This window comes from Sminthopsis crassicaudata, chromosome 1 (genome assembly GCF_048593235.1).
Source record: "Sminthopsis crassicaudata isolate SCR6 chromosome 1, ASM4859323v1, whole genome shotgun sequence".
Classification (NCBI taxonomy): Eukaryota; Metazoa; Chordata; class Mammalia; order Dasyuromorphia; family Dasyuridae; genus Sminthopsis; species Sminthopsis crassicaudata.
In genome coordinates this window covers 9,407,021-9,430,117 of record NC_133617.1, presented here as the reverse complement: position 1 = coordinate 9,430,117, position 23,097 = coordinate 9,407,021, and the positions used below count along the sequence as shown (strand labels likewise).

The 23,097-nt window shown below is 56.0% G+C and overlaps 2 protein-coding genes across 4 annotated transcripts; both read left to right on the top strand.

The window, feature by feature from the left end:
- The first annotated feature begins 433 nt into the window (after window positions 1-433).
- On the top strand, window positions 434-14,236 carry LRRC74B (leucine rich repeat containing 74B). Of its 3 annotated transcripts, none has more exons than XM_074292468.1 (10): window positions 434-655; window positions 1,156-1,303; window positions 6,979-7,121; window positions 7,432-7,564; window positions 8,806-9,012; window positions 10,092-10,201; window positions 11,142-11,257; window positions 12,032-12,110; window positions 12,803-12,898; window positions 13,806-14,236. In XM_074292468.1, the coding sequence occupies exons 1-10, from the start codon at window positions 446-448 to the stop codon at window positions 13,899-13,901; spliced, it is 1,338 nt and encodes a 445-aa protein (XP_074148569.1). In that variant the 5' UTR covers window positions 434-445; the 3' UTR covers window positions 13,902-14,236. The 3 variants fall into 3 exon arrangements, with proteins under 3 accessions (XP_074148569.1, XP_074148560.1, XP_074148550.1); XM_074292459.1 differs by having other exon boundaries at window positions 434-730; XM_074292449.1 differs by having other exon boundaries at window positions 434-736.
- A 1,898-nt stretch (window positions 14,237-16,134) lies between these two features.
- LOC141557180 (tubulin alpha-3 chain) lies at window positions 16,135-22,830 on the top strand. Its single transcript, XM_074292481.1, has 5 exons — window positions 16,135-16,654; window positions 17,600-17,822; window positions 18,673-18,821; window positions 20,036-20,716; window positions 22,439-22,830. Exons 1-5 carry the CDS (start codon window positions 16,652-16,654, stop codon window positions 22,733-22,735), a joined length of 1,353 nt encoding a protein of 450 aa, XP_074148582.1. The 5' UTR covers window positions 16,135-16,651; the 3' UTR covers window positions 22,736-22,830.
- Window positions 22,831-23,097: the final 267 nt, after the last annotated feature.

Sequence of the window (23,097 nt, the reverse complement as noted above, 5' to 3'; positions counted from 1 at the left end):
TCGGGCAGAGTTCTGGGCTCCTCTGCCCGGCGGGTAGTGAGGTCCCCGTCCCTGCAGACATTCCGGCAGAGTTCTGGGCTCCTCTGCCCGGCGGGTAGTGAGCTCCCCGTCCCTGCAGACATTCCGGCAGAGTTCTGGGCTCCTCTGCCCGGCGGGTAGTGAGCTCCCCGTCCCTGCAGACATTCCGGCAGAGTTCTGGGCTCCTCTGCCCGGCGGGTGGCGAGCGCCCTATGGTCCTGACGCTCCCACTCCATCTCCCTCCACGTCCGGCAGGACTAGGGAGCAGCTTCCAGCACTTCTCCCCATCCCCAGCCCACCCGGGCTGCTGTTGGCAGTTCCCATGGCAACGCAGGACGCGCGGGCCTTTATTGGCTGTCGGGGACGCCCGTCAGCTCGCTCTCTGCCCGGATTGGTCCTCCAGGCCGCAGCCCCGGCCTCAGCCCGCATGCGGCCCCGCCTCCAGCCACTCGCCCCGCAGCCCGGGACCATGAGCGGCCGGGGGCTCGGCCACGGAATGCCGCTGCTGGAGGCCTTGGCTCAGCGGAAGCCGGGCCCGTGGGGGGACCCCTCGGGCGGCGGAGTGTCCAAGCGTCGGGGGCCGTGGGGCCTGGCCGCCGCCCCCGCGCGGTCCCCCCAAACTGCACGTGGAGAGGAGGTACAGGAGGAGAAAGCGGCCGGGGGCCCCCGCATTCAGAACGGGGAGAAGGCGCAGTTGGAAGTGGAGCTAAAGGTCAAGGTTGGACGGCTGGGGAAACTGAGTCCGGACGGACGAGTCCCCCGATTGCCCCCACAGCCCGGGCGGAGCTTTAAGGGCCTCCTTTTGACTGGCGTAGAGGCCCCTGAGGCCGGGACAGAGGAAGGAAGGTGGCTCCAGGCGGGCGGGGGGTGAGGAGGGACTGAGGAGGGGGGAGGGAGCCCAAGAGGCGCCCCGAGATCTCCGCCTGCCCCAGGGGCCGCTGGGTCTGGAGAGCGACAAAGCCCCGGAGGCAGATGGGCTCAGGGAACGGCGGCTCTTCCGCTTGGCAGAGAGGGAAACTGAGGCCAGCGTCCGCGCTTTGGTTTCCTGGCCAGCAGTGGCAGCCCTCGCCCCGGGTTTCCCTGACTAGAGAGAGTACAAGGGGCGCCCGGGCCGACCCCTCGCTCTCCCTTTTCCAGACAGGGCCCGAGCATGGCTCCGGAACCCACTTGCCTCTGAAGTACTTCCTGCTGCAGGGGAAGGAGGAGGACACCGGTGAGCCCGGGGGTGGCCAGGAGGAAGCTAATGAGTCAGAAAGCGAGGGAGACTCTGACCTGGAGAGGGAAGGTAACAAAGGCCGCGCCCCCCCATCCGGGCCGGGAGGTTCCCCACGTGCCCCCTCCCCAAACCTCCAGCGGCCCCACACTGGGGCCTTCTCTGAGCTCACAGCAAGACCCACACTGGCTCCATCCAGAAGCAATATAGAGAACATATACACTTGATATACTTAATATAAATAACATGGTATATATTATAGTTACATAAATAATTATACATAAATAAAAATACATAACACAAACTAATATAGTGATATAACATCATATTGTTAAGTATTTTATAATATAGTCTTTTTCTTTTTCTTTTTCTGAGGCTGGGGTTAAGTGACTTGCCCAGGGTCACACAGCCAGGAAGGGTTAAGTCCCTGAGATCAGATTTGAAGTCAGGTCCTCCTGAATTCAAGGCTAGTGCTCTATCCACTGCGCCCCCTAGCTGCCCCCAATATAGTCTTAATAGCATGTTATACCTACATAAAACATAATAAACAATATTTTATATGACACATATAATATGTACTGAAGGAGCATAAATGTAAAATACATAACCACTGTGGACTGTCACTTCTCACTCGGAAGGATGTTTCGTCATCAATCTTCCGAAATCTTTGAAATCGGAGTCGGTGAGTCCCCGTCAGACTTCCTCTTTCTCTCCAAACTGTTTCACTTTACTAGATTGCTGTTATTTACATTGTTCTCCCCGTTCTTCTCTTTTCCCTCTGCACCTGTTCATGCAAGTCTGCCCAGTTGTCTCAGAAACCATCATTTCATGCAGCGTGATAATCTTTCATCATATTCCCATACCACAACTTGTTCTGTCTGTTCCCCAATGGATGGGCACCCCCTCAGACTCCCATTCTTTGCCACCTCAGAGAGCTATAAATATTTTTGTTTATCCTTAGAGTTTATGTTGATTACAAATAATTTCCCCCTTAATCTTCCCTCTTTCTATTTGGCAAAGAGACTGAAGTGTTTACCATTTCCTTCTCCAGCTCATTTTACAGAAGAGGAAACTGAGGCAAACAGGAAGTGACTTGCTCAGAGTCACACAGCTTGTAAATGTCTGAGGCAGGATTTGAACTCAGATCTTTCTGACTCCAGACCCAGCTCTCTATCCACTGCACATACCTGCTCATTTCCCTGTTGAGAGAATCCAACTATATATAGTACATGTATGTGACTTCTTCCCTTCTTTGTCTTGCTTGGATGAGAGAGGGTTTAAGTGCCAATCATCCATAACCTTCCTCTGTTTGTATAGACTTCTGCCTGAGCACCTCGTTACGTGAGATAATATTCCCTACCTCCCCCCTCAATATAATTTTTTCTTAAGATCACCAAGTCATATCAGAACAATCCCAGGCTTTGTCTAATCAGATTCACTCTGTGGTCCCTGATGATGATAGGGTTCTGAGGAACACAAGATCACCTCTCCATTATAAGTAGTTTATACTTGTTTATTTAATCATTATTCTTCATTCATATTTACCTCTTTATGTTTCTCTTAACTGCTATGTTTGCCCTTCAAAGTTTCAGTACAGCTCTGGTCTTTTCGTCAGGATTGCTTAGAAGTGCTCTAATTTCCTTAAAGGGCCATCCCCACTCCCCTGCCTTCAGTAGGATTCTATTCAGTTTTGCTGGATAAATTAGCAGAACTTGGCAGTAAGCCTGTATCCTTTGTGTATCCTTTGTTTTCTAGTATTCTTCCCTCAAAAGCCAGGAGAGACTGAGTCAGTCTCTAAAAACTGGAGTTTGGCTATAATATTCCTGCTAGTTTTCATTTTGGAGTATCAGGAGATGGCCGTTTGTCCTCTGTTTCTAAAAGATGGACAATTTTTTAAAGATTTACTGAAATATAATGTTTAAGCTTATTTTTGGTCATGGCTTTCAAATAGCCTAATGATTCTTATCTTTATTTATTTATTTGTTTGTTTGTTTATTTTGCTGAGGCAATTGGGGTTAAGTGACTTGCCCAGGATCACACAGCCAGGAAGTGTTAAATGTCTGAGGTCAGATTTGAACTCCAGTCCTCCTGATTTCAGGGCTGGTGCTCTATTCACTGTGACACCTAGCTGCCCCTCTTATTTTATTTATAAATAATTGTATTTTATTTTTCCAAATACATGTTAAGATAGCTTTCAACATTCATTTTTTATAAGACTTCTCCCCAAGACAGCAAGCAATCTGATATAGGTAAAAATAATGTACATGCCTTCCTCTGTTTGTATAGACTTCTACCAGACCATCTCGTTACGTGAGATACATACTTTCATATTTGTCATGCTATGCAAGAAAAAAAATCAGATCAAAGTGGGAAAAAACATGAGAAACAAAGAAAAAGGTGAAATACTACACTTCAATCCACATTCAATCTCCATAGTTCTGTCTCTGGATGTGGATGGTATTTTCCATCCCAAGTCTATTGGAATTGCCTTGAACCACTGCATTGTTAAGAGCCAAGTGGATCACAGTTGATCATCACATAATCATCTTGTTACTGTGTACTATAAAGTCCTCACTAGCTCTCTTTTGCAACATCTTTTGTTGACAGTCACCTCTGCAGCATCTCAGTCCATTTCACTTTTACATTTTTTTATTTCACCTCTTGTCCATTTCACTTTTGCAACATCTCTTGTTGACAGTCAGCTCTGCAGCATCTTTTGTCCATTTCACTTTTGCAATATCCTTTGTTGACATCTCTTGTCCATTTCACTTCTGCAACATCTCTCCCTGATTTCACTTTTTGTCCATTTCACTTTTGCAACATTTCTTGATTTCATCTCTTGTCCATTTCACTTTTGCAACATCTTTTGTTAACAATCACCTCTGCATCATCTCTCCAATGTGCCCCTTTCTCTTGTCTGACAACACTAATGCCCTAGAGCAGACCCTCTGGACTACTGCAGTAGCTATTGGGAGGACGCAGATGCTTCTCTCCAGTCTTTCCCTACTTTGGTCCATTCTTCATTTAGCCACTAGTAATTTTCCTACAGCTCTTAACCACGTCACCCCTACGAAGTAAACCCCAGTGGTTCCCTGTTGCCTCTAGGAGCTAACTATTTGGCTTTCTGCAACCTGCCCTCTTCTACCTTTCCAAGCTTCTTACTTCCCTCCACATGCTCTTTGATCCATGGGCCAATATTGGCCACCTTGGTGCTCCTCAAACAAGATATTCCATCTCTTGGCTTTTGCCTGTGAACTTGTGTGACTCATTCCTGCAGCACTCTCCCACTTCACCACTGCCTCTTGCTTCCAGATCAAATCCCACCTTCTGCAAGAGACCTTTCTCAGTCCCACCCTAACTGCTATGGCCTTTCCCCCAACAAGTACCTTCCATCTGTAGGTACTGTGTGTGGACCTGGTTATTTACATGCTGTCTTCCCTCATCATACTGTGGTAAGCTCCTTGAGAGCAGGGCCTGGTTTTTGCATTTTGCTATCTTCAAAGACATGGGGTAGAACATGTCCAGAGAGTCAGGAGTTCAGTCTGAGGAAGAACAAAGACATGGCTGACCAGGGTCTGGCAAGAACCAGCCAATGAGAGAGAGGGACCCCAGGGATGGAGTGATCCTCCAGGGTGAGGATGCCTCTGTGGCTCAGCCAGAGTCAGTCTGGAGAGGAAAATACAGCAGAGAGGTATATTGCTTCTCTCCCCATCCCAGGATGAGGAGCTATACGCTCTCCAGATACGACCATGCAGAGGCTGAGAGGTTGGTGGGGTAGGAGGCACTTTCTCACAAACAGCATGGTTTGTGCTCTTGGTGTCATGACAGATTGGTGTTCAAACCCTACCTCAGGGAAGTGCTGCAACCTCTCTGACAAAGAAGAGGAGTAATGCTGGCCCTGGTTACCTTCCAAGGTTTTTATTTTATTTTAAGGTTTTTAATTTACTTATTTAATATTTGATTTTTGCCCATTACATAGAGAAACAAATTTTTTTTTTAATTTTGAGTTTTAAATTTTCTCCCTCCATCTGTCCCTCCCCTCCCCCTCACTGAGAAGGCAATATGATATAGGATATACACGTGCAATCATGCAAAACATATTTCCGTATTAGTCATAAGGTGAAAGTAAACAGACCAAAATAAAGTATTAAAAATGTATGCTTTGATCATATTCAGACTCATCAGCTCTCTCTCTGGAGGTAGATAGCAGTTTTTCATCCTAAGTCCCTTGCAATTGTCTTGGAGCTTTGTATTGCTGAGAATGGCTAAGTTGTTCACAGCGGATTATCAGACAATATTTGTTGTTTTTGTGAACGATGTTCTCCCATGTTTACTTCTCTTTACATCAGTGGTCCTCGGACTTTTTAAATAGGGGCCAGTTCCCTGTCCCTCAGACTATGGGAGGGCCGGACTTTAATAAAAACAAAAGCTCACACTCTGTCTCTGCCCTTCAGCCCATTTGCCATAACCCGGTGGGCCCATAAACGTCCTCACTAGGCCACATCTGGCCCGCAGGCCGTAGTTTGAGAACCCCTGCTTTACATCATTTCATGTAAGTCTTTAAAAGTTTTTCTGAAATCAGCCTGCTTGTCATTTCTCCTAGCCCAATACTATTCTATTACGATCATATACCCCAGCTTGTTCAGCCATTTCCCAGTTGACAGGCATTCCCTCAGTTTCTCATTCTTTGCCACCACAAAAAGATGTGCTGTGAATATATATATATATATATCTTTTTGCACATGTGAGTCCTTTTTCTTTTTCATCTCTTTGGGGTACAGACCTAGTGAGGAGATTGCTGCTCTCCAGAATGGCTGGATCAGTTCACAGTTCCACCAACTATGCATTAGTATCCCAGTTTTCCCACGCGTCCTCCGACGATTTTCCTGTCATCTTAGCCTGTCTAATAAGTGGTGGTGCTTCAGAGTTGTTTTAATTTGCATCCCTCTAATCCCTTTTCTGTCCCATTACTCAGTCTGTAGATGTTGTCCAAGGATTTTTAAAACAAAGTGCTGAAGTGGGAGCAGAGAGAAGGGGCCTAGATTGGGAGCTGGAGGCCTGGGCTAGAATCCTTTGCTATGTGACCTTAGGCTAAGTCCCAGCCCTCCTTCTGGGCCTGTTTCCTCCTCTGTAATAGGGGAGGGTAGAACGAGCTGATGTCCAGCTCTGGTTCTATGACCCTGTGGTCCACAGAGCAGGTATGAAGCCAAGTGAGAAGGAAAGCTCATTTCTGACCAGAAGATTGTACCAAGTGAGGATCCAGGTGGACTTCCTGGAGGAGGTGGCAGGGGAATAGTAGCAAGAGAGAGGGAGAGAGCATGCCAAGCATATCAAGGCAAAGGCTCAGAGGTGGGAAAGGTGGGAACTGTGAAAAATGGTTGTTTCGAGGTGTGTTTTGCTGCTAAAGGGAGACACTAGAGACCCTAGACAACAATGATTTTTTTAATCACTCTGGTTCAGATGCTTCCTTTTCCTTGAGGCGTCCCACAAGTCCAGTCCTGCCTCCAGACTCTCCCCTGCTTGACAACCTTCTATGCCTTCCTAGAATTGGGGAGCACACTCCCCAAGAACAGGGACTCAGGCCTAAGGCCTAGCACACAGTCAGTGCTTAATAAATGCTCCTGGACTTAAACGGAGGCTAGGTCAGAGAGAGATTCTGGCTTTTGTTTTTAAAGGGGACCTCGAATGTCAGCCCGCTGATGGGAAGGATCCCTTCCCTCACAGAGCCCCTGTGTGTCTCCCCACAGAGCCCGGGGGGCCGTTCGACCTCACCGGCAGGTCTCAGTACCTGGCGGCCTGTGAGGCCTATGGAGTGGTGCCCATCTCCTACTTCCTTCACCACATGCATGATTCTGAGCTCACGTTGATGCACCGCGGCCTTGGGCCCCAGGTAGAGAGACCCCCCCTGCAGAGCCCTGGGGGGCAGGGCCCTGTCTCTGGCTGCCAGTTCTGTCCCCAGCCCCAGTTTCTCCCTTAGCTCTGAGCACCACAGGGAAGCTGACACAACTGGGCAGAGCCCTGGCCTGGGATAGGGGGGAGGGAGGAGACACCAGCTCCAGGCCCAGTCCTCCCATTAACTCACCAGATTCCTGGCCCAGCTTTCCTATGCTAGAGAAGGGAACCATCCGAGGTCCTGGAGCCAGCAAGCGCCGCCTCAGGTCCCCCTGAGCCCCCCCACCTAGGCCTGTGCTGTATTGCAGGGGGCCCAGGCCCTGGCCCTGGCCTTGATGAACAACACCTCCATTGTGAAACTGAATCTGAGTGACAACTGGCTGAACGAGGAGGGGATGGCCGCCATCGCAGGGATGCTGAAGGAAAACTGCTTCATCACAGGTGGGAGCACAGGCACCATTAGAACCGCTCTACAGTTGGGAAAGCCAAAGCCCTCCCAGGAGACTGCGGCACGGCCAGGCCCGAGCCCAGCTCGCTCCCCTGGGCCGGGCTGTCCCCAATCCCTGGGCTGAGCCCCGGACCCTCTTCGTTATAGGTCATTATAATGACCATCATTACAACGTGGTCAGTTCTGCCCTTGCCCTGCATGTGCCCAGTGCACGCTGAGGAGGGGCTGTCCTTGTCCGCTGTCCGGAGAGAGGGTCTCAACCTCAGGGGGCCACAGATCTGGCCTTGGAAGGTCTTGGGCCCAGGGAAGTTAAGGAGTGAGGATCATGGGCTCATAGACTGAAATCTGGAAGGAGCCGTGGAGGCAATCCCGTCCAGAAGAGAAAACAAAGCTCAGCAGGAATCATCAGGGGTGAGATCTGAACCGAGAGCCTCTCGCTCCAGAACCAAGGCTCTCTCCACCGGACAGCACTGTCCCTGCTGGCTCAGCATTGCTCCCACCTCCTGGTGGGGAAGGGGGGGGCTGCTTTCTGCTGAACCCAGGAATCCTCCTGAGCCCCAGGGGACACAAGCGTAGAGTCTGGTGTGAGTACGGCAAATATGTAGGAAAGACGTGGCCAAGGCCATTCCTAACTACAAGGCCCCAACATCCTTTCTGCCCTCACAGAGTCCTCACCAAGGTACAACCCCTCCATGGGCTGCTCAGATGGGCTCCAGGGCTCCACGCCTTTCCATGCTTCCAACTTCCAGGGCTAGCTCCCCTTGCAGCCATAGCCAGCTCTCTTCTTCACTTCCAAAGGCCCCTCTCCTTAGATATTGACTCTCAGTTGCCAGGGGTAGCCCCCCCCCCGCCCTTGCAGCCATGGCCAGCTCTTTTCTTCCAGATACACCTTGAAACTGCTCCTGGTCTTAGCTACTATCTCTACCCAGGTGTGTCTGGAATGTGTGTCTCAAACTCTCAAGGATCATCCGGAAGCCGGCCATCTTCCTTAGGGTGCCGGGATTACTCATTTCAAATCCCTCAGAGGTGCTCACATTTTGTAAAGGATGGCCCAGTGTTAACACCTTAAGCCTTATCCTCCGAGATTAAATGAGGGCAAAGAGAACTAGAACTTCCAAAGAGGAAACTGTACCCCAAGCACTTAGGTGACCTTCCCAAGGCAACACACCCCCCCCAGTCCCGCCTGGCTCTGTCCACAACCTCTGATGTCCGTCCCCTGGGTCTCTCACATCAGATCTTGATTTGTCTGATAACAAGCTGGGGGCCAAAGGCGCCAAGGCTCTGTGTGCCGCCCTGATGGAGAACACTTCTGTGCGGCGGCTTCGATTATCCGGAAGTGAGCTAGGCACACAAGCCACCAAAGATGTTGCCGATACTCTGATGATCAACACCAAGATGGAGCTACTGGACTTGAGCCACAACTTTCTGGATGAGGAGGCTGGTAGGAGGCCATGGCCAGAGGGGAGGGGCTTTTCAGGTGGGTGAGGGAGGGACCCTCCCAAAAGGCAGGGGTCAGTCCTAGACCAGAGAGCAGGGGTCATGTGGACAGCACTGGACCTGGAGTCACGAGACTGGGGGTCAAACCTTTATGACCTCTGGGCTGCCTTTTCCTCCAGCTCACCAGGCATCCGACTCCCCCTCCAGGAGGTCCGCAGGGACCCTGCTGAGGTCACCTGGAGGAGGATCAGACTTGCTTTGCTTGTCATCACAGGAGACCCCAAAGCAACAAATACAGGCTCCACATATGGAAAAACTTGGCCATTAGAGCTCCCCCAAATGGGAAGGCTGCTTCAGGAGGTAGTGAGCCCCCCATCCCTACAGGCCTCTGAGTGGAGGCTGGCGGTTTTGCATGAAGTTCTAGGTTGGACTAACCAGCCATTCAGTGACTTCCCAGAATTCTTGGTGTGAGTGGGCTTCCCAAGGACTCCAGGCACCAAGTGTCCCAGGCACACCAAGTTCTCTCAGCAGCCCCCCCTGCCCCTCAGGAAGGGCTAGCCAGTGACCCCAGGCAGCTATTTTCTGGCCTGATGGCTTTTTCCAGGCACTCATTCTCTCCTCGGCAGTAAATTTCCTCCCATTAAGTGGCAGACATGTGGCAGGGCCTCAGTTTCCCGGTCTATAAAATGGAGACAATCTTCTCACACTACCTCCAGAGCCTCCCAGGGGTGCACTGAGGAAAAGCTTGGCCGGCCTAACCATGCTGTTTGTGGAGAGTGTTTACTCAGCCAGAACCGAGAGCCTGGAGAGGTCAAAACTGGCATGAGGACACACATTATGTGTGGACCCCCTGTGACGGAGAGGAAGGAAAAGGAAGGGTCCTGGGCTAGCTCCAGTTTGTAGATGGAAGAACTCGCTGAAGAGACACAGTGGGACCAGTCTGATGGGGCTCTGGAGAGGGCAATCCCCTGGGCTGGGATCCCCATTTGGGGGCCTGCTGGATTTTCCTTGACTACCCATCCCCTTGACAGAAGTAAATGAAAGACCCCGAGGGGACTGAATTTGGGACTGTTTCTCCTTAAGGGGAGAGACTCGGGTCGGCCTTGGCAGAAAACATTGGCATAAAGGAGCTTAATCTCAGCTGGAACCACCTCCGGGGCTCTGGAGCTGTGATCTTCACCCGTGGCATTGGGGTAGGCTCCCCCCCCCAGGTGCTCTGGGCCCCTGCAGACCCACCATGCGGGCTGGGGACCACGTCGGTGACTGGGCACTTAGAGGCAGCACGGACTAGTGGGGAGAAGGCTCCAAGATCCACGTTTAACCCTGGCATAGGACGATCTCCTCCTGGAGGAGAGCTGTCCGGTTCCCCAGGCTGGCTTTGGGTGTGGCCCAGTGGGCAGGCTTCTCTCACCTGGGCAATCCAAGCAGGGCAGGATGACCATTTGGGTCCTGGGTCACACTGGGGACACGGATCAGCAGCCTCTGGGCGCCCTCCCCGCCCTAAGAGCCCGGGCCACCCTCTAAAGGGGAGCCCTGCCTTCCTATGTGGTCCCCAGAGCTTCCCCAGAGCAGCTGGCAAAGCCCTTCCCTCCCCATTCCAAGCTGCCCTCTCTCCCTTTCCAGGGCTCAGTGAAAGATGAAGCCTTCATGAACACATCCCTTTCTTCCTTTTCCTCCTCCCTTCTCTTTCTCAAACTTCCTCCTCTCCTTCCCCTCCTCTTCCTTCTCCTTTCCTCTTTTCCCCTTCCCTTTTACTCCTCTCCTTCCTCCTCCTTCCCTTTCCTTCCACCCTCTTTCTCTTTCTTCTCCTACTCCTTCCTCCTTCCCTTCCTTTTTCCTGTTTCCCTCTTCCTCCTCTCCCTTCTTCCTTTCTCCTCCCCTTTCTCCTTCCTTCTCATTCTTACTTCCTCCTCTCCTTCCTTCTTTTCCCTTTTTCCCTTTCTTCTTTTCCTTCCTCATTTCTCCCATTTCCCCCTTTCCCTTCTCCCCTTTTTTCCCTTAATACTCCTATTTCCCCCATTCCCTCCTTCCTCCTCCCCCTTCTTTTTTCTCCTCCCCTTCCTCCTCCTTTCTTCTTCTTCCCCACCCCTGCTCCTCAGCATCCTCACCGAGCAGTGTGTCCTCATTCCACAGGTCAACACGTACCTAAAGGTGCTGGACCTCTCCTACAATGGCTTCGGCGATGATGGAGCAGCCGCCATGGGGGAGGCTCTGAGAGTCAATGGGGTGCTGGAGGAGCTCAACATGAGGTGAGCGCCCCGCCCTCGTGGCCCCGCCCCTTTCCCCGCCCTCCGGGGGTAGGGGCTTACTTTGCTGATCTCCTGAGGATAACAAGCAAATCTGTGCAGACAAAACAGAGAGAGTAGATAGAAGTAGGTGGAAGGATGCGGGGGTTCAAATCCAGCCTGGGACACTTAGGAGCCATGTGACCGTGGGCAAGTCACTTCACTCGTTTGCCTCAGTTTCCTCAACTGTAAAATGGGCATCATAACAGCACCTCCCTCCCAGGGAGATAAAGTGACGACTTGAATAAGTCCAGGCTGCAGGTGGATCGGGTAACCTCGGAGGGGAGGGCACAAGCCAAGGAGGGGCGTGGGAGAAGGGGAGAAGCGGGCGGCTTCAGCCAGCGTTTACAAAGTGCCTACTATGCGCCTGGCCCTCGGTGCAAGGGCTGCAAAGCCAGAAACGCTTTGATATTTACATTTCTACGGGTTGCTCACGTCCCTGTGCTCACTTGCCCTTCCCCCACTCCCTCCACTCCACTTCCAGCCTCTGCAAACAAGGCCGGGGATGGAAGGAAATGGGAAATCCTGATGTTTTGTGAATCTGAGCCTCGTGTGGTGTCCGCCCTCCCTGCCCTCTGCCACCCGTGTGACATCGTTCCCCTCCGAACCTCAGTTTCCCCATCTCCAAACTCCCCGGCCTCTCCTGCCCCCGTGGTTGGGCTCGCCACCACCCTGTGACCCGCTGAGGGATCACTAGCTGGTTTTAAGCCATCAGTAACTCCCGTCTTCTCTCTAAAGTAACAACCGCATCTCGCTGCCCGGGGCCCTCCGCTTCTCCAACGGACTGGGCGAAAACCGCACTCTGAGGAGCCTCTCGGTGAGTCTGGACCCGACCTCGGGGAGGTCCCAGGGGAAAGGGCCGGGCCCCCCGACCTCGGGGAAGGTCCCACGGGAAAGGGCCGGGCCCCGACCTCGGGGAAGGTCCCACGGGGAAAGGGCCGGGCCCCGACCTCGGGGAGGTCCCACGGGGAAAGGGCCGGCCCCGACCTCGGGGAGGTCCCACGGGGAAAGGGCCGGCCCCGACCTCGGGGAGGTCCCACGGGGAAAGGGCCGGCCCCGACCTCGGGGAGGTCCCATGGGGAAAGGGCCGGCCCCGACCTCGGGGAGGTCCCACAGGGAAAGGCCTGGGGAGCACCAGGAGAGGTAGTGGGCACCCCCTTCTCTGGGTCCCAAGAGCATCCGGAGAAGAGGATCATTTAGCGGGTTCTGTTCCAAACCCTGCTGGAGCTGCCCTGGGTGACCCCAGGTCCCCGCTCCGAGAACCTGGGATGGGGGCGCTTCGGGACTGTGGAGACCCTGGCTGCCAGCCCGGGGTTTGCTCCTTGCATCCCTTAGTTCACTGAAGCCCCCCATAATCCCGTGAGGCGGGCTGTCTCCCATTTACAGAGGAGAAACCGGGGCTCCCAGGGGTTACTTGTTTGCGGTCCCGGGCCGGGTGAACGTCCGCGTGACTTTCGAAGCCCGAACTTCCGCTGTGCCCAGGCTGAGCGCCCCCTTCTCTCTCTGCAGATGGGCAGGAACCCCATGCGGAGCGAGGGCTGCCTCGCCATCCTCAAGGCCGTCCACACGAATCCATCCTCGGGCCTAGTGGTTTTGGATTTCTCGGTAATTAGGAGGCGGGGACGGGCCCGAATAATTCGAGTAATTCAAACATAAGGATGCCTTAAAAGGGTCCAGGGGGGTGCGGGGCTGCGGCCCTCTGGGATCCCTGGGCAGAGCAGGCGACTCAGCCCAGGGTGGGAAAGGGCGGGAGGGAGTGGGGTGGGCGTGTCTGGGAGCAGCTTTTCCAGGGTGGGCGTGGTCCGGAAGCATCTTCCCCTCCCTCTCCCTTATGCAGAGAGCAAAGGGTGGGGTCAGAGTCACAACCTCGATCCTGGAAGGGGCCAGAATGGGGGGGGGGGGGCTCCATTTACCCTCCCCTCCCCTTTGCCTCTGGATCCTCCTCCTCCCCATAACAGCTCCCATTGCTGTAGGGGGCAGAGATGGTGCCGCCTTCATGGGGGAATCATTCACTCATTCATTCGTTCGTTCATCAAGCATGCGTTAAGCGCCTCCCCGAGGTGGCCCGCGCTGTGCGAAGCCCTGAGGATTGTTGCTGAGCAAACTTAGCCAAGGCAGTCCTTGCCCTCCCCCCTGTCTCCCCCCACCCCCAGCTTAGGATCTGCTGGCAGACACAGAAGTGATTTGCATGTCCTTCTCCAGCCCATTTGTACAGATGAGGAACTGAGGCAAACAGGGTCTGGCAGCTAGGGAGTGTGTGAGGCCAGATAGGCACTCGGGAAGGTGCGTTTCCCGACTCCAGCGCCCCCTGGTGCCCCCTAGCGCCATCTACAGGCAGCAAAGCTCTAATTGAGCAGGCAGGGCCTGGCAATGGGCCGTGAGCTCCTGAGCTTCCCCCTGGGCCCTTGGGGCGGGCCCAGCCTGGGGGGTGTCCAGTTTGGACGGTGGCTTCCAGGCCACCCAGGGGCACTGGCGGTGCCCGCAGTAACCACTGAGCCCTTCTCCCCTGCAGGACATCCACCTAAACAAAGACTTTGAGGACCTGGCTTGCTCTATGAAAGAGGTCTCCCCCCAGCTCTGTATCAAGCACGGCAACCCCCGGGCCTAGAGCGATGCCTTGGAACGTGGCTGCTGTCATCTGTCCCCCAGGAATCGTCCCTGCCTTCCTGGAGGGCTGCAGCAGCCTGGGCGCCCATGTCCTAGAATCATGGAATCGCCCTCGAGCCCCCTTGGGACAGAGCTCCCCTGCACAAGGACTCTGGACAGTCACCCACTGGCCTGCCCCGCCCACCGTCCCTGGGGCTCACTGCGGCTCCGGGAAAGCTCGCCCGGGCTCCCGCCTCTGCTCCCGCCTCTGCCGGCCTCGAGCTCTGGCCTGCGGAGGCCAAAGCCTCCGGCCCACCTGGTCTCTTTCTCACTAAGCTTTAACGGTCGTTTCCAGTACCCTCAGTGTCTGCTGTGTTGACTGCATGGGGTGTATCCCCCCTCTGTGACGCCCTGAGCCCTCCCCCTGTGCTACCTCCCCACGCCCCCCCTCTGGCTCATCCCGACCTCAGGTCACCAGCCCAGACAGGCCGGGGAGTCCCTCCGTCCAGGCCAGAGGCCGGGACCCCACCGAGAGATCCACCCTCTCAGCCCCTCAGCACAGCCCTGGGTGGTGGGCAAGACTTTGGGGACTTGTTTGAGCCCCAAAGAGCACGGGCTCCCCTTCTCAGAGCCCAGGCAGGCAAGTGCAGGGGGAGGGACCGAAGGTGAGAACATGGGGGATGCCCCGGCCTTGCAGCTGCTGATCAGAAGCAGCGGGACACGGGGGCAGGCCCGGAGCCCCAGGAGGGACCAGCAGCGCTCCCAGCTTGCGGGCTTCCATGGGATGGGGGGGGGAGAGGTAGGAAGGGGCCTTAGCCTAGTGGGCTCCTCCCCCAGCCCCAGCCATTCCCCGGCCCGCTGGTCACCCCCAGGGACCTCCAGGCAGGCAGGGGCAGTCCCTGTTCCCCAGTCCCACCTTTTCCTCATGGACCTGGGCTGAACTCACTCCCTTTGTTACCCACTCCAAGGGCGTCGCCAACCCCCCAGCCCCCTCGAAGGCCTCCAGCATGAGAGACTGTGAGCCCCACAAGGGCAGGAGCCGTGCCAACCATGCCAAGGGCCTGGTAGTTCTGCATGCAGTAGGCACTTCATGTTTGCTCAACATGCAGCCCTTTCAAAGAAGAGACTCCGTGCTCTGCAGTCTGAGAATCCTGGCACTGTGTAACTGGGAACAAGTCCCTCTCCTCCGGGGCCTTGGTTTTCCTCACCTGTAAAATGGGGGTGTCCAAGGGCCGGGAGGTTCTTTCTGTCTATAAAGCCTAGAAGCTTCTCTCCATAGTCCTGTCCCTCCCTCGGACCGCGCGCCCATTTCCAGCCGACAGCTGTGCTCCTGCACAAGGCCCGGCCCCCTGGGGCTTCACGGAGGAGGCCAGCCTGACCCCCTCAGAGGCCCCTTACACTGGCCTATGTCCAGCGTCTGCTCAGACACCTGTGGGGCTGGGGAACTCACTACCTGCCGCGGTGCCCGGCCTGCCCACAGGCTCCCTTTAGTCTTCCCTTCCGGGGAACGGACCCTGCCTCTCTTCCGTCCCAGCTCTCTCAGGTGGGATGGGACAAGTTTCCCAAGGATGGTTTACTCTTGCAGAAAGGGGGGGGGCAGCACCGGGGGCCCTCTGGGCACAAAATACCACATTAGTGACAAGGCCTTGGCTGCCTAAACCAGCACTTATTAAGCGCCTCCTGTGTTCAAGGCCTTTCCGTGAGGTCCCAGGCCTCGCCCCTCGGCCCGTCCTGCCTGGCCCTGGTGCGGGGCCCCCCCCCGCCCCCCCAGCTCGCTGCTAGTGCCAGACTAGTTTGGGCGGGGCGCCTCCACGTGGGAGCGGAGAGCCAGGGACCCGAGGGGCCGCGGATTCCCGTCCTGGCACTCCCGCGGGCAGCAGGATCAGAGGGGAGGGTCCCCAGGGCCGTGGAGATCCCCAGCAGCATTCCCACGGGCTTTGGGTCCAACCCCCACCCCGAGTTGGGGCAGGGAGGCGGAAGCGGTGGGGGGAGGGCAGCAGAGCCAGAAGTGCCGTTCCAGGTCCAGTCCGCCCCGCCCCCCCCCCTCGGTGGCCACCGGGCTCGGCGCTGCTTCCCCGCCTCGGGGCTTCAGTCCAAGGGAAAGCCGCCTCAGGACACGGCACACCCCGGCCACGCCCATGCCCGCAGGGGGAGCCCCAAGCACGCCCCTCCCCCCACGGCTTGCCCTTAGGATCATCACCAATCGATCAGCGCTGATTCGCCCCGCCCCCCAGAACTAACACCGGGCCGGAGCCACGTGACCCGCGGCGGTCCAGAAGCGCTGAAAGGGGCCGAGGCCGGGCAGGGAAAGGCCAGTTTGTGGGCCGGACTCGGGCCCACAGGGAGGCAGAGCTGACCGCGCTGCTTTCTCTGGGAGCCTGTACCCATTTTATGGGGAAAGTCAACCCCTGGGGGGGGGCGGCTTTCAGCCGGGTCTCCTCTCTCAAGCAGGCCTAGAAGCTACATGCCAGGGCAGAGTGGGGCGGGGAGGCAGGGAAGGGCGCGCGGCGCAGGCGCAATAACTCCGTGACTCCTCAAGTACCCGCGTGCAGCGTCCAGCGTCCAGCGCCTCGCGTCCGACGTCCGGCACCTGGAGCTCGTGGCGCCCTTTCTGCGGGCGCGCCTCGGTCGGACTCAGCCAATGAGCGACGGCGTTCGGACGGACGGCCAATCAGCGAGCGCAGCACGGCGGGCGGCGCGCACCGAAGCCGGGCGCGCCCTCAGTCGGTTGCTGGTCGTTGAGGGCTGAGGTGTCGGTGTTGGCGTCTCATCATGGTAGGGGCGGCCGGGACCCCCAACCCCGGGCCGCCGCCGCTCCTTCTTCCCCCTCCTTCCCCCTTCCTCCTCCTCTTCTCCTCCTATTACCCTCCCCCTCCCCTTGGGGGACCCCAGCCGGGGCGCTGCCCGCGGGGGGAGGGGCGTCATTGGGTGGTGCCCCCGATGTCTCCAGGCGCAGTTTACCGTTAGGGCCTCAGCCTCCTTATCTGTGTCCGGGGGGGTAACAGCCCCTCCCCCTCCTCAGGTTCCCCGTTGGGGAAAGGGGGACTGGCCTGTGAGCCGGGCACCAGAAGGCAACCTTGAGGCCCGGGGCCCCCTGCGGCGGGGGGGAGGGGAGGAGGACTGCAGCCACCAAGGGACTGATCGGGAGGGAGCGGGAGAGATGAGGGCGCCCAGCCCCCCCGGGGGCCCGGTGTGGTGGGCCCCCCTCCTCCCGAGCCGGGCCTACTCGGCTTCCCCTGCGCCCATTTCACAGATGGGAAGGAGCTGAGCTGTGAGGGGTCCCTGTAGGACACAAGAGCGGTTCCTCAGAGATGATTAACAATGATCCTTTTAAAATGGAAAAGCCCTCCTGACCCCCCCCCAGCTCCAAAATGGGTGGGGTTGCCTGGTCCCGATTAACTGCCGTTGATTTGGGGGAGTCGAAGCCCCCCCTGCGGTCTGGGGGCAGGTCCTTCCCCCACCCAGCTCCGGGCTCGGCCCCACGTTCTTTAGCTGCTGCCCCCAAAACCCGGCCGCGGGGTCACTGAAACAAGGCGGGGGAGAGGAGCCCCCCCTGCTGTGGCAAACCCCTGAAAGGTTTCCAAGTCTCGGTTTCCTGATGAGTGGAAGGATAGGCCGGGGTTCCCGCTGCGGGGGGAGGCGTACGGCAAAGCCAAGCGGAGCTGGGACGTTTTTGCGCTTCTCGGTGCCCGAGAGTGACTGCCTTTCTCCTCTGCGCAGCGTGAGTGTATCTCCATCCACGTTGGACAGGCCGGGGTTCAGATTGGCAATGCCTGCTGGGAACTGTATTGTCTCGAGCATGGAATTCAGCCTGACGGTCAGATGCCCAGCGATAAAACCATAGGTGGTGGGGATGATTCCTTCAACACGTTCTTCAGCGAGACCGGGGCTGGCAAACATGTGCCCAGAGCTGTGTTTGTAGACCTGGAGCCAACTGTAGTGGGTACGTACGGCGTCACGCGGAGGGCGTGCTTTGGGGGGGGTCGTTAGCTGTGGGTAAATGGAGGCAGAAACGGGCAGGTGGGTGAGGAGGGAGCCGTCCGCGGCCACCTCGTGGACGGGCTGGTTCTCTCCCATAGCCCACGTAGATAAAACTTCGTGCAGGGTGAACGCCCATGTAACTCCATGCTCGTGAAAAGGAGAGCTCGCTCCCTTGTATAAAGTCCCTGCGTCCTCGTGCCCGAGCTCACGCACAGACTCCATCTCGTGTGGTTTGTGGCTCTGCTCCTGGGAGATGGCCCGAAGGGAGCTTGCCAAGAGGCCGCAGAGCGCCCAGGGACGGGGACCCGAGCCGCTTGGTGCGGCCGTGGCTCCCAGCAGGACTCCCAGCCGCATCATCCCTAGAAGTACTCGCAGCCCCTCAGTTACAGCGTGCGCTTTGTTTCTCTTTTGGAAAAAGTGAGAAATGTTAAAGATGTCTTAAGTGGAGCCTAAATTTGCCTCCCAGTGGCTAATATCCCTGGGTCCTAGTTGTTCTCTCCCGAGTCCAAGAGACTAAACCTAATCCTCCTCTCTCGTAGGACAACCTCACCAGTATTTGAAGGTCTGGCTATAATTACATTGTGGAGCATGTTGACTCTGTTAATTTAAAAAAGTCCATTTAATCCTTCAGAATTGGGAGCGGATTTGTAGTGCTTAGAGCTCTGGTAGCAGTTAAGTCTTTTATCATCTGGCTTTGAGAAGCAGTTCTTTCTTTACAAGATGCTCCCTGAATATGCCCATTTCAGCATCTAAGCCCAATTAACATAATACGATAAATGGAATAACCAGCCCCACCCTCATTCTCCTCCTAGATGAAGTCCGGACTGGCACCTACAGGCAGCTTTTCCATCCCGAGCAGTTGATAACTGGAAAGGAGGATGCAGCCAACAATTACGCCCGAGGCCATTATACCATTGGCAAGGAGATTGTGGACCTGGTCCTCGATCGGATCCGCAAACTGGTAAGAGCCCTAGGACAAGGAGGCAGAGTGGGACCCTGGTTGTTGCCACAGACGAGTGGGAAGACAATTGTTTCCAGGCCGAGAGGGGGCTGCACAAAACTTTGGACAAGATTTAAGGTTAAAGGCATCCTCAGAAGCGTCCAGTGTGCATGGGGTTTTGCACCCCTGATGGGACCGTCCTGCACTCCTGCAGCTTACATGTTATTGGATTTGGGGGTCCTGGGTTCCATGACATTTTAGGGTTTTGGGCAATAACGAACCCCATAAAAATACTAACAAGCCAACCACCCCATGTGGGCCCCATGGGAAATGAGACAGAAACCAAAAATTTGGTGGGTTTTGCAAAACCCACCATGTATATGAGCTGTTCAGGGTCACACAGCTTACAACTTCCTGAATCCAGACTTGAACTCTGGTCCTCCTGACTCAAGGCCTGGTGCTGTATCACCTGCACACACACACACACACGCACACCAGCTGCCCCTGAATCTATGCTTAATAAGGCTTGAGAACACAAGGAGAAAATTAGAAGTCTCTTACCCTCAAAGAGACCCTTTACATGCGGGGGAGGGGGGGAGCAGCAGGACCAGATTTGAGAAGGGGGAGACTTGGAGGAGGCTGCCCAGAGGAAGTGAAACGGGGCCCGAGCCTTGCCGGAACAGACTTGGTGAGGCAGGACTTAGCCACTGGTACGGAGGCCAGAGAAGCCAAGCTAGGGGGAGCTAAATGCAGCTAAAGTCAGCACCCCTGACAACCAGCCAGAGCACCTGGAATTAGGGGACTCTTGCCCTTGTGGTCCAGACCACACAAGGAGCCCCTTCTCTGCCCTGGGGCAAGTGCAGAGCCAAAGACCGGTTTCTTAACCTCCCACAGGAAAATACTTGTAGTGCCCACCTTGAAAGGTCGGATTCAGAATTCTCTGGAAATAGAGGGTTATGTGGTGTCTCAAGAGACCTCTTAAATGCAAGGGCTAGTCGGCTGAGAGGAGCAGCCAGCTTTGCAGCAGTTGGAGTCCTGAGAGGAGGGAGCAGCTTTGCAGCAGTTGGAGTCCTGAGAGGAGCAGCCAGCTTTGCAGCAGTTGGGGGGTTCTGAGAGGAGGGAGCAGATTTGCAGCAGTTGGGGGGTTCTAAAAGGAGCAGTTAACCTTGCAGCAGTTGGGGGGGGTTCCAAGAGCACCCTGGTGGCCCTTGGTAACTGACACTTGTCTCCCTCAGGCTGATCTGTGCACAGGACTCCAGGGCTTCCTCATCTTCCATAGCTTTGGAGGAGGCACGGGCTCCGGGTTTGCCTCCCTGCTCATGGAAAGGCTCTCGGTTGACTACGGCAAGAAGTCCAAGCTCGAGTTTGCCATTTACCCGGCGCCCCAGGTCTCCACGGCAGTGGTGGAGCCGTACAACTCCATCCTCACCACCCACACGACCCTGGAACACTCCGACTGTGCCTTCATGGTCGACAACGAAGCCATATATGACATATGTCGGCGAAACCTGGACATCGAGCGGCCCACTTACACCAACCTGAACCGTCTGATCGGGCAGATCGTCTCCTCGATCACAGCTTCCCTGCGCTTCGACGGGGCCCTGAACGTCGACCTGACGGAATTTCAGACCAACCTGGTGCCCTACCCGCGTATCCACTTCCCCCTGGCTACCTACGCTCCGGTCATATCGGCCGAGAAGGCGTATCACGAGCAGCTGTCCGTGGCGGAGATCACCAACGCCTGCTTCGAGCCCGCCAACCAGATGGTCAAGTGTGATCCCCGCCATGGCAAGTACATGGCCTGCTGTATGCTGTACCGAGGGGACGTGGTCCCCAAAGATGTCAACGCCGCCATCGCCACCATCAAGACGAAGCGCACGATTCAATTTGTGGACTGGTGCCCCACGGGATTCAAGGTAAGCCGGGATCCCTGGGCTCGGGGGCAGGAAGCCACTAACTCAGCAGGGCCTTACAACCAGACCCCAGACTTAGAGCCAGAGCCACATGAGAAGGCACCCAGCGTACCCCATCATTTTATAGATTTAAAAAATACGCTTCCTTAGGCATGTTTTTTTGAGAGCCAGAATTCAAGGTCATTTCCTTCAAGTCCAAAGTTAGCACATTTTTGGTACGTTATCCCAGATTGTATGGGACACTGCAGGTTCCATGTGGGAATTGCTGAAGAAAGTCAGGTTCTCTTTTTCTGGCTTGCTCCTGCTCCTCAGAATTTGCTAAGAGCCAGGGTGGGCCACCCATAGCACCACATCAGAGCTGGAAGGAACCTCCAGGCGCTGGCCCAGCTCCTGTTCTAAACTAAAATTGACATCAGGTTGCAGCTCCGGCATCGATATCCCCAGGCATTGGACACTTAATAATAGCGCCCCTTGTCCTGGGGGCACCGTCTGTCTAAAGAGATTCTCCGGTGTGTCCTGAAAATCTGCTTTCAGAAGACGATTCTTCCAGGGAGAGTGAAGACCTAGGAGCTCTTGAGGGGCTCGGGGAACTGAGGGAAGGAAGCCTCTGCCCCGGGGCTCGGCAGGATCCCCCTCGCCCCCAGCTATCTTTGCTGTAACTTTGACCGCCCAGTGTTTGCTGCGGCTGCGCACCTCTCTCTGTGGGGCTCTGCTGAATCCATGGGCCCCAGAGCTGCCCCAGAGGCTGACCGAAGCTCTGGAGGCTTGGGGCAGCCAAGATCACATTAGGTGTTTTTGGTGACCGACTCACCTGGTGCTTCCCATCCATTCACCTCCCCCCCATTCTAAGCACGCTGATAGACACCATTACGTTGCCCCTGTTGTTCCCCATTCGTGCCCACCATGAGGTGATCTGAGGATTGCTTGGATAGGGACAAGGGGGCTGAGCCTGGGGAGTCCCTTCCAGCCCCGGCCTGTGGTGGTCCACAACGTGCCTGCTTTCCTGTCCCCGGGGGCAGCAGGGAGTTTTGAGGCATGAAGGGATGGAGGAATTACCTTTCCCTTCCAGATGGGCCAATGCTTCTTGGGGGCTCTGAGCCCAAGCCGGGGGGATTGTTGTTCTCAGGCAATTTGCTTCTGTTGCCACAAAGGGGCTCCTGACCCCGCTCATCCTCACTTGTGCTGGACACTGGCCTAGCGATGCTTCCCTGAGCCATCATAAATCCTTGCTTCCTCCTCAGGGTCACTATCCACCCTCTGCCAGATGTTTCTGCTCCCTTGGTAAATTGGTGGTGATTGGGACCAGCCTAGTCCACTTTTGGAGACCCCTCCCAGAAGGAGCCACAGCTCTGACCCTCCTGGGCACTGTCTCCTCAGATACTTAGGATTGTGTCTGTTCTTCCCCAGGCCCTTCAGCATCCCCTAGTCAGAGTCCCATCCAGAGACCTGTCCTCACCCAGATGGGCGCCTCTGGCCGGCACTGAGGCCAGGGAGCTGCAGTCTCGATTGGGGGCTGACCTCCCCTGGGGAATCTTACCTTCGGAGAAGGCAGCCTTGGGGAATGGGGGCGGAGCCGAAGGCAGAGGTGTCACATGTGGCTCATCCTGCTGCACCTGCCTCACTGTCATGTGGCTCACTGCCATGGAGCCTGGAGAGAGGAGTTTCCTCATCAGAGAGTTGGCCGAACCAGTCTGTAGTTCACAATTCTCTTACCTCTCCCTGCAGGTGGGCATCAACTACCAACCCCCCACTGTGGTGCCCGGCGGTGACCTGGCCAAGGTGCAGCGGGCCGTGTGCATGCTGAGCAACACCACGGCCATCGCAGAGGCGTGGGCGCGGCTGGACCACAAGTTTGACCTGATGTACGCCAAACGGGCCTTCGTCCACTGGTACGTGGGGGAGGGCATGGAGGAAGGCGAGTTCTCCGAGGCCCGGGAGGATCTGGCCGCCCTGGAGAAAGATTATGAAGAGGTGGGCGTCGACTCCGTGGAGGCCGAGGCTGAGGAAGGGGAAGAGTACTAGTTGAAGAGGAATGCCGGGGAGCCTTGCCTCCCACCCCCCAAAAATATAACTGGTTACATAATTTGTTTACGAATAAATGTTTCCCTTTTGAAGCAGTTTGGTCTTTTCTGTTACTCACAAACCCCTGGATTCCCGGGCCATAGGTGCCCATCTTCATGGGAAGTCTCCCTGGGGAGGGGGGGCCATTTGAGGGTAGGCTTAGGCCCTGCTTGGGCCCCTAGGACTGCTGGGCTTGGTGACTGGCAGCAGTGACCCACTCCCCCTCAGCCCCTGCCTGAGGCTGCTTGAGAGGGAAGCAGGAAGCTAAGCTAGCTCCTGGCATCAGCCCTGAACCCCTGGAGGCCTCAGTGCTGGGGCTCCTG

Bases quoted from the DNA above. Each gene is read 5' to 3' on its own strand.
- LOC141557180 (XM_074292481.1), top strand. The intron at 18,822-20,035 runs GTAAGAGCCCTA...TGTCTCCCTCAG, and splicing joins TCGATCGGATCCGCAAACTG to GCTGATCTGTGCACAGGACT. The intron at 20,717-22,438 runs GTAAGCCGGGAT...CTCTCCCTGCAG, and splicing joins GGTGCCCCACGGGATTCAAG to GTGGGCATCAACTACCAACC.
- LRRC74B (XM_074292449.1), top strand. From the start codon at position 446: ATGCGGCCCCGCCTCCAGCCACTCGCCCCGCAGCCCGGGACCATGAGC. The intron at 737-1,155 runs GTTGGACGGCTG...TCCCTTTTCCAG, and splicing joins AAGTGGAGCTAAAGGTCAAG to ACAGGGCCCGAGCATGGCTC. The intron at 1,304-6,978 runs GTAACAAAGGCC...GTCTCCCCACAG, and splicing joins CTCTGACCTGGAGAGGGAAG to AGCCCGGGGGGCCGTTCGAC.